The sequence below is a fragment of the Rhinolophus ferrumequinum genome, chromosome 9, assembly GCF_004115265.2.
Source record: "Rhinolophus ferrumequinum isolate MPI-CBG mRhiFer1 chromosome 9, mRhiFer1_v1.p, whole genome shotgun sequence".
NCBI lineage: Eukaryota > Metazoa > Chordata > Mammalia > Chiroptera > Rhinolophidae > Rhinolophus > Rhinolophus ferrumequinum.
In genome coordinates, this window is record NC_046292.1 from 31,408,011 (window position 1) to 31,421,576 (window position 13,566).

Genomic DNA, 13,566 nt, shown 5'->3' on the forward strand with positions numbered 1-13,566 from the left:
CTTATTCCTTTGATTTTCAAATTACAAACAAGAACCCCTAGATTCTTTAGCGTTACACATGGGATATGAGAAAGTGCTGGATAAATGTGGCGTGTCTTTCTACAGCATCAGTTTTACAAATGATAAATAATTTAAAACATTGTTTTAGGTTTAAGCATAGTATGTTTGTGGAGTTGAAGGCAAAGTTTCCATTGATATTGTTTTTTGATTGGGAAATATTGGGGAACAGTATGTTTTTCCAGGGCCCATCAGCTCCAAGTCAAGTCGTTGTTCTTTCAATCTAGTTGTGGAGGGCACAGCTCAGCTCCAAGTCCAGTAGCCGTTTTCAATCTTAGTTGCAGGGGGTGCAGCCCACCATCCCATGTGGGAATTGAACCGGCAACCATGTTGAAAGCTTGTGCTCTAACCTACTGAGCCATCCAGCTACCCAACCATTGATTTTTTTCAAGACAAAAATTCCAAACTAGTGGCAAATCATTTCAGGCTTGCCCTTAGACACCACCATCCATCACCACCTCTTTCTTGTGGAAAAGTTTAAAATGCACCATCTAAATGTGACCAAAACTTTCATGTCTCCTTGTCTTTGCATATACTGTTCCCTCATCCTGGAGTGCTCTTCTCACTTTTTTCCCCAGGTAAACTCTACTTATTTTTCAAAGCCCAACTTAAGTATCATCTCATAATAGTCATTTTTAACACAGGTTAAATGTCATCCCATATAGCAGTTATTTTTTAAACACCCACTTATGTCTCTGCCTCCTTTCCTAATGGCTTCAGGCAGAGTTAGCACCTCCCCCTTTTGTGTTTCCACCACCCATTAGGCAGAATTTCCATACAGCACTGCTCACTCTGTTTCCTTATGCGTCTCTGCTGCTGCTGCTGGACTGACTGTAAGCTTCTCTAGGGCAGGGACTATTTTTAAATTTATCTTTGTGTCCTTAATGACTAGCACTTGGTGGATACTCAATAGATGTTTGTTGAATATTGAATTTATGGGCCATTCCTTACTCTGCATCACCTCTGCTCTTACACAGAGTAATATCTCCTTCAGTTCTCATCTTCAGGGAATGATGTGTTACACAAAAGTATATTTTCCAGACAACTGAAATTTACTTCCTAAAGTATCAAAATCTGCTTTTGGTGGGAATTTATCTTTCTAAGTTTTTACACACTTGCTTGCTCTCGTAAGTAAAATATACTAAGCATAATGTGTTCCTTGATGACTTATCTCTGAAAGCTGGTTTTGAATTTGTGACATCCTCTGGGGCAACTGATGGAACTGGGCTTTTTAACTCTGTACCAAACAACTCCCATTATCTGGTTTTGAGTTCTTGCGCTCCCTTGTATTTTGGTCTCCACTTCTTGCTGTCAGTGTGCTTGCTCTAAAACACTGCACTTTGCTCTTTTTTATATGCTTTTAAATGGATATCAAAATTACAAAACTAATATATGTTCACTGAAACCGAAACAAGCAGAAGCATATGAAGTGAAAAGTCAAAGTCTTCCCCTTCATTCCTGGCTCCCTACCCCGACACTCACCCACATCCACACTCTCACTCTTTAGGCATAGCCATTGTTAGCATTTAATATATATTCCTATGGGCCATTCTCTGTCAGTGTGTGTCTACTCGTGTATATACAAATACCAAATCGTACCATGCATACCGTTACATGACTTGCTTTTCTTCCCACTTGACAATATACAATAGGTAGCCTTGCACGTCAGTACATCCAAGTCTATCTAATTCTTTTTAATGGCTGCCCCCTTTTAATTTGACAATCTTAATCGGCTGTGAATGGGAAAGCCAAATAATCAAGCTTATTAGAATTGTACCTAAGAAAGAGTAAATCAGCTCTGAGTGATGGCTTGAGGAATTCTCCTAGGAGTAAAATGTGTTAACTTTAGTTCATGGACTTTGTAGTGTTTATTTTGGCTATTCGGGGACCCTTTTTGCCTATTTCCTGGTTCATTGTGTTTTGGATAGTTGAGGTTGCTGAACACGTGACCTGTGAATTAGTGAGGTATTTCATATTCAATTTTGCATTCTATGATTTTGCTATGGTTTTGTGGGGGCGGGTTTGCATTTAATTTTTCACTTATTTTGTCTTTATAGACGATGATTATTTTCCTGATTCCTAAGTGTTTGCATCACGATGCAGACCATCGCATATGGGAGCAGTTAAAAGTGTTTGGCTTCATGATTGACATAGGGCTTCTTATCTATATCATCTACCCGTGAGAATGTGCACTGGATTTATGGGAACTCTATAAGCTGATCTGAGGAAGCCTTTTACTACTGATGAACATTAAAATACTGACAGCATCTTGTCCTATAAATAATAAAATCCTATTTAGGATTTATATAGGGCCTTCTGCCTTCATCTACCATAGTAAGTGGCTAAATCCTATTGATTCCACCTTTGGGATCTCACTGTAATGTGTCCCCTCTTCTCCATTTTTCCTGCTCCAGTACCTTGGTTTATGCTTTACTACCGTGTTTCCCCGAAAATAAGACCTAGCTGGACAATCAGCTCTAATGCGTCTTTTGAAGTAAAAATTAATATAAGACCCGGTTTTATTTTACTATAATATAAGACCTGGTCTTATATAACTGAATGACCTGTAATAGACTTCTAACTGCTCTCCCTGCCTCCTGTCTAAGCTCCAGACTGTTTGCCCAGTAACTACTCCTCTTTTTAAAACAGAAATCCAACAAATAAAAATAATAAAACAGAAATCCTACCATGCCTCACCCCTGAAAAACCCTCAAAGATTTTCTCATCATCTGTAAGATAGATCCACTTTCCTTAGCTTAGTATATATAGCCTTTTGTGATTTGCCCTACTTCTATGTCTTGCTACTAAATGCCTCATACTTGAATTTCTAGGGAAATCAAGTGGCTTATAGGCCCTTCAACACACCACACAAGAGAGCTCTGAATAAATGCTTGTTAAATGAGTGAATGAAACACCTTATGTAGCTAGAGTGACCATTCGACCTGCTTTGCTCAGAATGCTCCCTGTTCACACTTGCCATCCCAGGTAATTATTAATATTGCTGTTTTTCACTATTAAACTTGTCTCAGGCCAATAAATCACATGGTTACCCTAAATTATAGCAGTCATCAAATTGTTTTCTAACTCTGGTCTTCTTTTCTGCTCTTGGGAACAGAAATTTTGTTTGTTCATTTTGCTTTTATATCCTCATTTATTCTTTCAATTAAGAGATCAACGCTGTTGGATGTTGAGATAAAATGCTGAATAAAACAAACATGGTTCTTGCCTTCATGAAGCTTACAGTCCAGCAGAAAAGAGTAGTCTAGTGGGAAGAAGAGTGCCTCATACAATAAATGCTGCTGTGTGAACAAATGACTAGTAGGTAAAGACTTAGAGGTTCTGGAACAAACAACCTTAATCCCATGAATTACAGAGCTAGAAATAGTCATAAACAAAGAACTCTAGATTGAGCAAATTAACCATTTACCTAAAGAGTTGCAAACTAAAAATTTTAAGTACAAACCATACATGTATACCTAACTAAATATACATAATATTTAGATGCTATCATAATGTTAAACATTTTTTAAAAAGACCAAAATAATAGCAAGAATGAGACTTTGAGTGCTCTTTGTTTTTAGATGTGTGATTCTTTGCAGGTGGGATTATCAGTTATACTATTTCCCCCCTGCCTCCCATTTTTTTTCCAGATGAGGAATCTGTGGTTTCAGAAACAGAGCCACAAAAGAAAGGAATGATTTTTAAAACCAGGATTAGATTTTGGTTGGGCTTTGCTCTCAGAGCTAGGACTACCTGCTATCCTACACTTTTTGACCATTTTCCCATGAGCTATCAACTTTAGTTTCCTCTTCTATATGTAAAATAGTGATACTATTATCTTCAGAATTAATCTAAGAATTAAATGAGATTATGTAGTCTTGAAACCCAGCTCCTAGAAGACACTCAGGGAATGTTAGTTCTTCGTCCATTTCCCCTATTTATCTTTTAGTACATGGTGAATTAAAGGATGATATAAAATGATTTGAAAAGAAAGAACTATAAATATAAACACCAGTTAAATTTTTTATTCTCAAATCTGGGTGCTAGACTAGGCCTTCTCCACCCCCCTCTAAAAGTTATAGTTTTATTTATATTCGTTTATTATCTTGTTATTATAGGCAAAGACCCAGAGAAGCATTCCAGGAGCAAAGCAGTAGGTAAGATTTTTCTGCAAAAAGGCAGAGTTTATGAAGGAGCCAGGATTGGGGGGTTATTTAGCTGCAGTGGGTGTCAGTCTTAAAGATTGACCCATTTACTCTTGGTCACTTTCGGTTCAAGAAAGCAAGAAGACCAAACCATTCATTGAGATCTTTGGGGGTGGGGTGGGGGATGGGGAGTGAACAAAAGGTAGAGCTCTCGGCAATCTCCACAGTGTCTCACGACCCCAAGACTTTGGAGCGCTTTGGTGAGGGCCAGCAGGTCTGTTCGCCTGGAGTGCCCTGGGTCTGGACTCCATTTCCCAGAGTCCCTTAGTGCCCTAATGTATTCAGTGCTCATAGTGCCTGTATGTGTGTGAGTGTGAGAGAATGTGTGCGTGTGTGTGTGCGTGCGCGCGTGAGTGTGTGTGCGTCTCCGAGTCCCTGGTAGAGTGGAGGCTCATTCACTGATTAGAGCTAGCGCTGAGAGGCAGCACTGCTCCTTCTCTCACACCAACCGAGTCTCTTGATCTGTACATGCAATCCCAGGCAGCTCGCGAACACAAACCCGGGGCCAGCCGCCTACCGCTGCTGCTGCCGCTGCCGCCGCCGCCGCCGCCGCCTCCGCCGGCCCTGCGCACCCAGGACTTTTCATGCACCACACTCACCGCCTTTTCCCCTCCGTGTCCTGAAAAGTGCGACCATTCTCCCAAAGAATTTCCACGGCAAGTATGGAGACCAGAGAGGGGTGTGGGTGTATGGGTGCTCACCAGAGGGGTGGGTGCAAGGGCGGCCCGGCTGCTCAGGAACCTGGCTAACTTTCCGGGTCCGTTTCCTAGAGATTCGGGCGGCTCCCCCCACTCATGGGCAGGGGCTGGGACCTGGACTGGCGCGTCTTAGATCTTCCCGACGGAGCCTCCCGGCATCGGTGCCCTGCGCGCTCCGTGCGCTGCCTCACTCAAACTTTCCGTCTTGAGTTTTCCTTAATGTGTTTTATTTGGGGGGTGCGAGGGGGAGGGACCAGACGCGGGAATTGGACAAGTAGGGAGGGTGAGGGGACAGCAAGGGAAGGGAGCAGGACTTCTTTTCTCCATCTTTTAATAAGCCCATCCCCACTTTGTTTGGGTCGGTCTCCAGAATGCCCTCTCACCAGGCTCCCGGGTGTATCCTGCGGTGATTTCCGGCGAGGCCGGGACCGGGTGGTACTGAGTGAGGAGCCCGAGGCGGCAGGCGGGATGGGGAAGGGGCAATCGGAATGAGAAGGGACCCCAGCCGCCCGCACACAACGCACTACCGGCCCGGTGGGGTACCCGGGAGAGCCCAGGCGCCTTGGGCCCCCGGGTGCTCCACTTACTTTCCTGGCAGGGGCGGGTGTGAAGGGCGTGGAGGGAGGTGGGGTGGGTGGGGGGAGCAGCGGCGGGCAGGAAGGAGGCAGGTGCTGGCACAGAGGTGGACCCTTATAATGCCACGGGTAAACTCCGGGCTCCGCACGGCTGGACCTGCCGGCCTGAGAGCAGCCCGACCCGTGGGGGGTCTCCCGGGATTTTCTGCGCCGGGACTCTCATCTCCCCGCGGTTTTACAGAACGGGGTGGGAGGACCACCGAATAGACAGCGGCACGTTGCTCTTTTCGTAGTTTTATTTTTATCTTAGACCTGCCTTAAACTGAGTAACAATTTCTCTTCCTCCGACTTGAGAACAAAACTTTTCAGTGAGCACGCGGGTCGCTGCGGTCCTGTGGCCACTGGCGCCGCGCTCGTTAGCCCGGCCGAGCGACCTTCTCCGTCCGGAGCCCGGCGCCGCCACCGTGCTCCCGAGCCTCCGGCCACCCCCTCCCCAACCCCGGGCTTTTCAGGGCTCGGCCTGGGCGTTTCGCCTTTGTGCTTTGTAAGGGAAAAGCTTTTCTTACAGGGCACACAAACTTGGGTGGAGAGCTTCCGTGTGGCCCCCCGGGTGAGGCCGCCCACAGTGGTGAGGCCATCCGAGGGGATGCCCTCTCTGTCCTCCGCTCCCAGAACTCGAGGCCCGGGTGGACCCCGGCCGCCGAGGGTACACAGAGCCCCGAAGTAGCGGGGGCTCGGACTGCCGGGAGGCGGAGGAAGAGCTCGCGCTTCCCGTTAAGAAACCAGGGCTCTCTCCCGCCCTGGCCGCCGCTCCAGCGGAGCGCCAAGGCCGGGCCCGGGCCCGGAGCCCGGTGCGCGTCGCACGGGACGGAGGAGTGGGGCGGGAGCACTGGGTGTGGGGCTGCGTCTTGCCTGGCCTGGCCCCGCGGGGTCTCTGGCCTGCGCCGTCTCCCTGCCCCGGGAGCCACTGAAAGGAAAGACTCGGTTGCTCTCTGCCCACGATGCCCACCAGACACGTCTCGCCTCCGCTCCGGACTCGGCTTGAGGGGTAAAGAGGAAAGGGAAAATAAAGAGAAAACAAGGCGGTCAGTGAGGAAGCGGTGGGTCAGACCGCAGGGAGCGGGCAGGGGTGCCCGGCCTCCTCCTCTACCCGTCACGGGGGTTCTTCTCGCGAATGGAAAATGAGCTCAGGGGGAAAAGACAGAGCGTCGAGGAAAAGCGATATGGGCGTTTTCCGTTCCCATCCCTCCTGGCCCGCGGGAACCCTGCAAGAGCGGCGTGAGTTCGATCGCTGAGCTCCGGGTCGAGGTGGGGGAAGGCCGAGGGCAGGGCTGCGCCGCGCCGCGCCGCTCGTGACCGACGGGGCCGGGGCCGGGCGAGCGGTGACACACACCTGTTTTGCGAGCGGCGTCGCGAGCCGCGGCCTGAGACCGCGGTGCGAGAGGCAGAGCCCTCCCTTCTGCAACTCGGGTCCACAGTCGCGCAACGGGGAGGGCCGGGCTCCCCGGAGCCGGTCCGCATTTGCAGGAGAGCAGGAATCCAGGAGTCTGCTGGCTGCCCGGCGAAGCGGTGGCGCGCGGCGGCCGGACCCGGGTGACTCGTGGGGCGGGGCTGTTCAGGGGCAAGAGGTGCTTGGACTTTGATCCAAGGCAGCTTCCTCCGTGCCCCTGCCCCACGGGTCTTGCCCGGCTGCAGACTAGGGCCGCTCGCACTTGTCCGTTCTTTGCCGGCCGGCGCCCTCTTTCCCCAAAGTTACAAGCAGACTGTTTCGGGAGGAGATTGTTGGGACCTAAAGTATTCTTTGTGTAAAGGCAACCGAGAACTGGAGGGAGAGGTGAAGCCAAAGAGTGGCGGCCTCGTTTCTGCCGTTGGCCCTAAGTTGATGGAGGTTTCGCCTTCACCTCTTCTTCCTCCGTTTTTCCTAAAAGAGTTGCTTTTTCCCAGTTAAGATTCTTACCGGCTGAATTCTGCACCCGCTCGCTGAGTGGGCAGCCCCGCAGCTCCGCACTCTCGGACAGGCCGGGCTGTCTCAGATTCGCATCCGTTAGCTAAGCCGGGCCTGGGTCGGGGTCCAAACCTGGGACCGACACCTGGCCACGTCTGATTCGCGGGCGTTGGCCCCAGCCCTGGAACTGTGTTAGCCTTATGCTTCCTGAGCTTTTGCATATGGTGGTAAAATTTCTGTTAGAGCGGTGTTTCCAGATACCCCCTGGGCATTTGGTGTGCGGGGAATTCTCTTCAAGCGAAGAAGTCTGTGAACTTAAAAAAAAGAAAGAAAGAAATTCTTTCCTGAGTTCTTCAAAACTCCCCACTACCCTGGCCCCATTTCCCATTGTTCTTTGCTTTTTAAGTTGCCTGTTAATTTTTTAAAAGTTTATTTATGCAAAGGAAAAATATCGTTTCATTTGTTCTATTATTTTCATTCCTGGCTTTTGGAAACGGTTCAGAGACCACAAAAACGTCACCTGTTGTAATAAGCAGAGGAGTGTTGTGTGTGCGTTGTAATTGCCCCCAGAATCGTAGTTTGGTGGGCGTTCAGAGCTCGGGCTCCGGGAAAGAGGTTTTGCAGCTTTCTTTGTGGCGGTCATTTGCAAGTGGGTTTGGCTCCCAGAAGCAGCAGAGCGGCTTCCTTCTGCACTGATCCCTGGAGACCGTCAGGGAGCCCAGACCCGAGACAGGGATGGTCAGAGGCTGGGGTGGGCAGTTGCCCACTCTCTGAGACTTCCTCTCTGGCTTTCAGTTTTCCAGTGCGAGAGTGGCTAGTTCCCGCTGGAGAGCGGGGAGCGCTGCGCATCAGCTCAGACTGATATTTTCACGTTCCAAACGCCAGCTTCTTCGTTTCATTTGTCTTGGTTTTGGCATGTTTAACCATGCAATTAGTGATCTCACTAATTATTCAGTTGGCGTTTTGTAATCACTTTAAATCGGGGTCGAGTGTGTGATTTAACAAACAAACTCCCACACACATACAGACCTGAACCAAACCCGTCACGTCAAGGATTTGAAAATTTTAAAACTCAATATTTGTTGGTCTCTCCGTCCAACCTCACTGCCTGCCAGACAATTTATTTAGCTTCGGGGATTGATCCCTCCTCCTTGTTTAGTTAATTCAACAAAGACTTTTTGCAATCTGTTTGGAGTTTGTCTGATGCCGTGGAAAAGTAGCTGATGATTTATTTGGTTGCTTTTCGATTTCTGTCTTCAGCCCTTCTTTCTCCTCCTTTCAGCGGGGATGTCAGCTGTTATTACTTCCTATTGATCCCTTTGCAAAGTGAGAAGTGAACTAAAATTAATGTCAATTCCACTGCTCAGATCAATAGCTGGAGTTATTTTAATCTGGATTTGCACGAAGTGCTAAATTAAAAAAAATCAGCATAGAGGCAGAAAAGTAACAGTTACTTACTTTCCCTTTGCCCCGTTCTTTACAGTCACCCAAATGCTCCATCAAGCTGATTATCTTACAATCCATATTTTTTTAATTAAGAGGGTCAGTTAGTTTTCTTATTTTGGGTTCTGTGTTTAAACTCATGACATTTTGACATTGGGAGTGTATTAACTATAGATTTTCATAATGACTGTGGTCTGCTGAAGCCTCATCTATACAAGTTGTTAATGTGAGGAGGGGGTAAGAAAGAAAAAGGAAATGAAAAAAAGCACTCCTCCTCCCCCCACAGAGACCAACGCCCATACAGTGGAGTAAAAAAGATGTGGGCTGGAAAAATATTGTTGATTTATTTTCAGTATAATGAAGTTTCAAATGAATAACCAGGTTTGAGTGATTCACCGTGTTCTGTTGGAGTGTCCGGTGCTGTCGCCAGATTACTAATTTATGAAACTCATTTAACGTAATGAGGTGATCCAGGAAGTAAAAATAGAAAGCCAATCCTCTGGGTGATTGGTTATTTTGGGGGGAGAAACATTCCTCCCCTCAACCCCAGTGTATTATGTTTGCCCTTTTTTCCAGCTTGCCTCATATAATATTGCTTGTTGATGGACAAGTACTTAGTTATTTCTGTTGTGAAGAGCTGCTTGGAACCCTTGGAACAGCCCTAGACCCACTTTTAGAGCATCCATGTTGTGTGGCCATTAATCTGACTTGAAAACAGCCAAGAATAGGATTCCCAGACTTGTCAGGCTAACTGGCTGTCCCTGGCAGATCATTCCCTGCACTGCTATAACTTGACAGGAAAGTTATTTAAAATTTGGAAGAGAGAAAAATCCGTTAATGTGAGATACATAATCTGGTAATTTAGCAATGATGTCTATAAGGAAAGATGCCAAATGAGGAAGCAGTCTGATGGTGTGCACTCATCTTCCCAATTAATAACAGTCATTGACACGTCTGCCACAGGATGGGAGAAGGAAATACTCTCTTTGCACTGCATTAAGCCAGGAGGATTCATCTTTAACTGAGGTTCCTCTCTTTAAGGGAATACCAAAGATACTCCATTACCTCGGCGGGCTTTTTTAAGGGAGGGGGCAAATTTTATTCGAGGCATGACACTCAATTTAAAGGTTGTCATTTGTAGCAGATAGTGCTTTTTGGTTACACTCTGAGTTTCATTTAAGTTTCTATTTAGTGTATATTTTTGAAGGTAAAGAGTCTTAGTATTCTTCTTACGTCATCTGGACTTTTGATACATAGCCCTTCTCTCATTCCCCATTCAAAATAAATTTGGAAACAGAATCAGTGGCTGTGAAAATGTAAATTCAACCTACATTTTAAAAGGAAATTGAAAGAAGTCTTTCCGAACTCCAGTTTGTTCCAGGGGCCTTCATCAGACGTCAACTCTGACTATGCCAAAAAGCAGAACAAAATAAGTCAGAAATTTTGTTAACATTTTGCTCTAAATGTTAATGGCAAATTCAAGACAGTTTACAGATCTACTTAAGAGTGAGTGCATTAGTAACTAAAATTACCGATCTGTTCTTTGCTGCCCCTGGAAGGCAGGCACTTCTAGAGAACATATGCCAAAGGCACCCATTATGTTTTTAAATATTGTCAGAGATGCCTGGCATTTTATTGATGAAGGTTTTGTTCCTTCTTAGAAAAGAGAAAGCCTGTGTGACTAGAGAGGGTGTGCAGGAAAAATAACATTGCCGTTGTTTGTTCACACAGCACTTCTTTCTGGAAACAGTGTTAGATGATACATAAAGATGTGTTTATGTATGTGCCAAAGTGTGTGATTTATCCACATGTACAATTAGTACCAGCTAACATGTACAGATGTTCATGGTCTCGATGTTCTTGATTCAGGGATTTTTTAGTTATTGGGGCTGTTGTTAGGGAGACAAAGAGAGGACGCGTATGTGGGGGTCATGGAGGTAGGTCTGGTCTGTGAGCATCAGGCCTGCCATGAGTGGTGTATGCAGGTGGAAATCTTTTAAAATATAGACCCCACCTAATCTACTGGGTGACTTGGCCTTCCAAAGCTCATTTGCTCGGGGAATATTGTATTTGGAGGTTTTATGATTTTTTTTCCCTTTGCTGGGCTCAGGCGCATTTCACCCGGAACGTGTAGGGACCAAAGTCAGCTACGCGTACATCACAGTAAGTTGTCTATTGATTTTCCTGAATGAAAATGGTCTGATGCTGCTGCCCACTAGCTCCTAAAGCCTGTGGTGTCTCTTGCCCGAGCATCTATAAGCCAGAAGGATGGTGTTTCGATCACTTGGGGTTTCCCGTTTTTTCCTCCCCCTGACCTTCCTCCCCCCTGTTTTTCCCTTTGCTGTTTCCACAGGTCTCAGAAGGGGATGATTCCCCAGTAATATTCCCTGCCCTGATCCAAGGTGCCGCTGGGCCTCCCTCCCAGGGAAGACTGCTTCTTGTGTGACGCGGGCCATAGAAAGAAACTCCAATGGACTTACACCGGGCAGCCTTCAAGATGGAGAACTCATCCTACCTCCCCAACCCGCTGGCATCCCCAGCACTGATGGTCCTGGCGTCCACGGCTGAGGCCAGCCGCGATGCTTCCATCCCTTGTCAGCAGCCACGACCCTTTGGTGTACCTGTCTCAGTAGACAAGGACGTGCATATTCCATTCACCAATGGTTCCTACACCTTTGCCTCCATGTACCATCGGCAGGGTGGGGTGCCAGGCACTTTTGCCAATCGTGATTTCCCCCCTTCTTTACTACACCTCCACCCTCAGTTTGCTCCCCCAAATCTAGATTGTACCCCAATCAGTATGCTGAATCACAGTGGTGTGGGGGCTTTCCGTCCTTTTGCTTCTACTGAGGACCGGGAGAGTTATCAGTCTGCCTTTACACCAGCCAAGCGACTGAAGAACTGCCATGACACAGAGTCTCCCCACTTGCGCTTCTCAGATGCAGATGGCAAGGAATATGACTTTGGGACACAGCTGCCCTCTAGCTCCCCCGGTTCACTTAAGGTTGACGACACTGGGAAGAAGATTTTTGCTGTCTCTGGCCTCATTTCGGATCGAGAAGCGTCATCTAGCCCAGAGGATCGGAATGACAGATGTAAGTACTTTGGTGTGAGCCCGCCCTCCCCGCAGTGAGCCCTGCCTTACAGTAGTGTTCAACAGGTCGGTGGCCTTTTTCCTGCTCCTGGTAATGGGAAGGGCCAACTCCTTCCCGTTCCATGGCAGTAGAGTGCTAACGTTTATTTGTCTCTGTCAGTAACCATCGAGAGTTCTGTAGGAAATGCTTTTCTGAAGGTAGCCAGAGGCAAGCTGGCCTCAGCTCTGCCTCTCTCTCTAGGGCATGATTGGCTTATTCCCTGGGGACTCTGGAGTGAAGAGGGGTGCCTTATAGGTAATGGAGTGAATGTCATTTCCTTGGAAAGTGTAGATTTCTAGGGAATTTGGGGGGCCTGAAGAAACTCGTCCATCCCTCCTCTCTTTGCTATCCTCATTATGTTTCTCTGATCTCGGTATTATGTTTTGTAGCTTTTCCATTGTATCACATCCAGCAGACTCCACATGATTTTATTTTCATAACTCTCAGCCCTTGTCCACATCAGGCTGTTTTTCAGAGCAGGACAAAGGTGTCGTCAATCACCAGAAAGCATTTCAAACAGCTGTATTTTCCTCGCAATCGCAAGGCTAGAAAGCCACCTTCTCTTGGGATTTAACAGGTTTGCTGGATGCTTATCCTGCGGCTCAGTTTTAGGACTAGACACGGTTGACCTGTGTGACGGCTCCATATTTGATGTTCACAACTATTATTAATTTCTGCTTATGGAACAGCTTTCTCATGTTCTTCAAGTGCCTTGTTGGGCTCTGGCTACCCTCATTAACAGTTGGAACTAAAGCCTGATTTGGAACTTGTAGACTAGGACGGCTGAACCCTGAAATCTTTTCCTTTAATATAATCAGAAAATAATTGTGTTTTGAAGCTTTTGGGCTGTGGGGAGACAGAGCAGTTTTCTTCAAGCCTGGTGAAAATTTATGAACTGAGGGTGTTTTTCCACCCAACCCTTTGTTCTAAGATTTGCTTCATTTTATTTTCTTAAGAAAACTACATCTGAGGTTTGCTTTTCCCCTCTTCTGTATTTTGTGTGCTCCCGTCCTCTTTATACCGACCAACACGAATACCATTTTTTTCTCTTCTCTTTATGACGCCGAGGAGAGTAATAGAGACATTGCAGCTCTCTCCCCTGTCGGCACTGCTTCCTCAGGCTGTCTCCTTGAATTAGGCACTGTGTTAACTTTCCTGCGCTAAAAGGCATCTGCCTAAACCCAGCGTACCTTTTCAATAAAAGTCATCATAAAATCAACCTACCTTGTAAATCCATCGCTCTTTGGTTTTGAAATATGTTGCGAGTGTGTCTTTTATGTCAGCGTCTGTAAGCCCAAGACCTCCCCACTTAAGGGAGAACACTGCTGTATGACAGCAGCACTGCCCGTGTGCTGCTCTCTCACTTTTGCTTTAGTTCCTCTTCAACCTTCTCCCTTTCTGTACAACTGATGTGTGTGTTATGATCTTGCTTTTTAGATATACCTGCTGAACAAGGATTGGCTTTGTGTTGGTCTGTTTTATTTTATTTTATTTTTCATTTGTCAATGT

General features: G+C 46.7%; 2 protein-coding genes across 4 annotated transcripts in view; one reads left to right on the forward strand and one right to left on the reverse strand.

Moving 5' to 3' along the window:
• Positions 1-4,554: 4,554 nt before the first annotated feature.
• Positions 4,555-13,566, forward strand: part of RNF220 (ring finger protein 220) — a 214,916-nt gene continuing 205,904 nt past the window's right edge. The window contains exons 1-2 of one of the 3 annotated variants that reach the window (XM_033113445.1): positions 4,555-4,918; positions 11,277-12,018. In XM_033113445.1, coding sequence (XP_032969336.1) covers positions 11,394-12,018 — 625 coding nt within the window. In that variant the 5' untranslated portion in view covers positions 4,555-4,918; positions 11,277-11,393. The remainder of the gene's footprint in view (positions 4,919-11,276; positions 12,019-13,566) is intronic. The other 2 variants (XM_033113441.1, XM_033113444.1) reach the window with 2 other exon arrangements.
• On the reverse strand, positions 5,853-8,980 carry LOC117027060 (translation initiation factor IF-2-like). The gene is made up of 4 exons (XM_033114486.1): positions 8,939-8,980; positions 7,493-7,559; positions 6,929-7,146; positions 5,853-6,575 (listed from the first exon to the last, which is right to left on the reverse strand). The coding sequence occupies exons 1-4, from the start codon at positions 8,978-8,980 to the stop codon at positions 5,952-5,954; spliced, it is 951 nt and encodes a 316-aa protein (XP_032970377.1). The 3' UTR covers positions 5,853-5,951.

Coding starts and splice junctions, on each gene's coding strand:
- LOC117027060 (XM_033114486.1), bottom strand. CDS start 8,980: ATGGAGCATTTGGGTGACTGTAAAGAACGGGGCAAAGGGAAA. Junction 7,560..8,938: donor AAGAACGGGGCAAAGGGAAA/GTAAGTAACTGT, acceptor AATCTGAGACAG/CCCGGCCTGTCCGAGAGTGC. Junction 7,147..7,492: donor GCGGGTGCAGAATTCAGCCG/GTAAGAATCTTA, acceptor GCCCCTGAACAG/CCCCGCCCCACGAGTCACCC.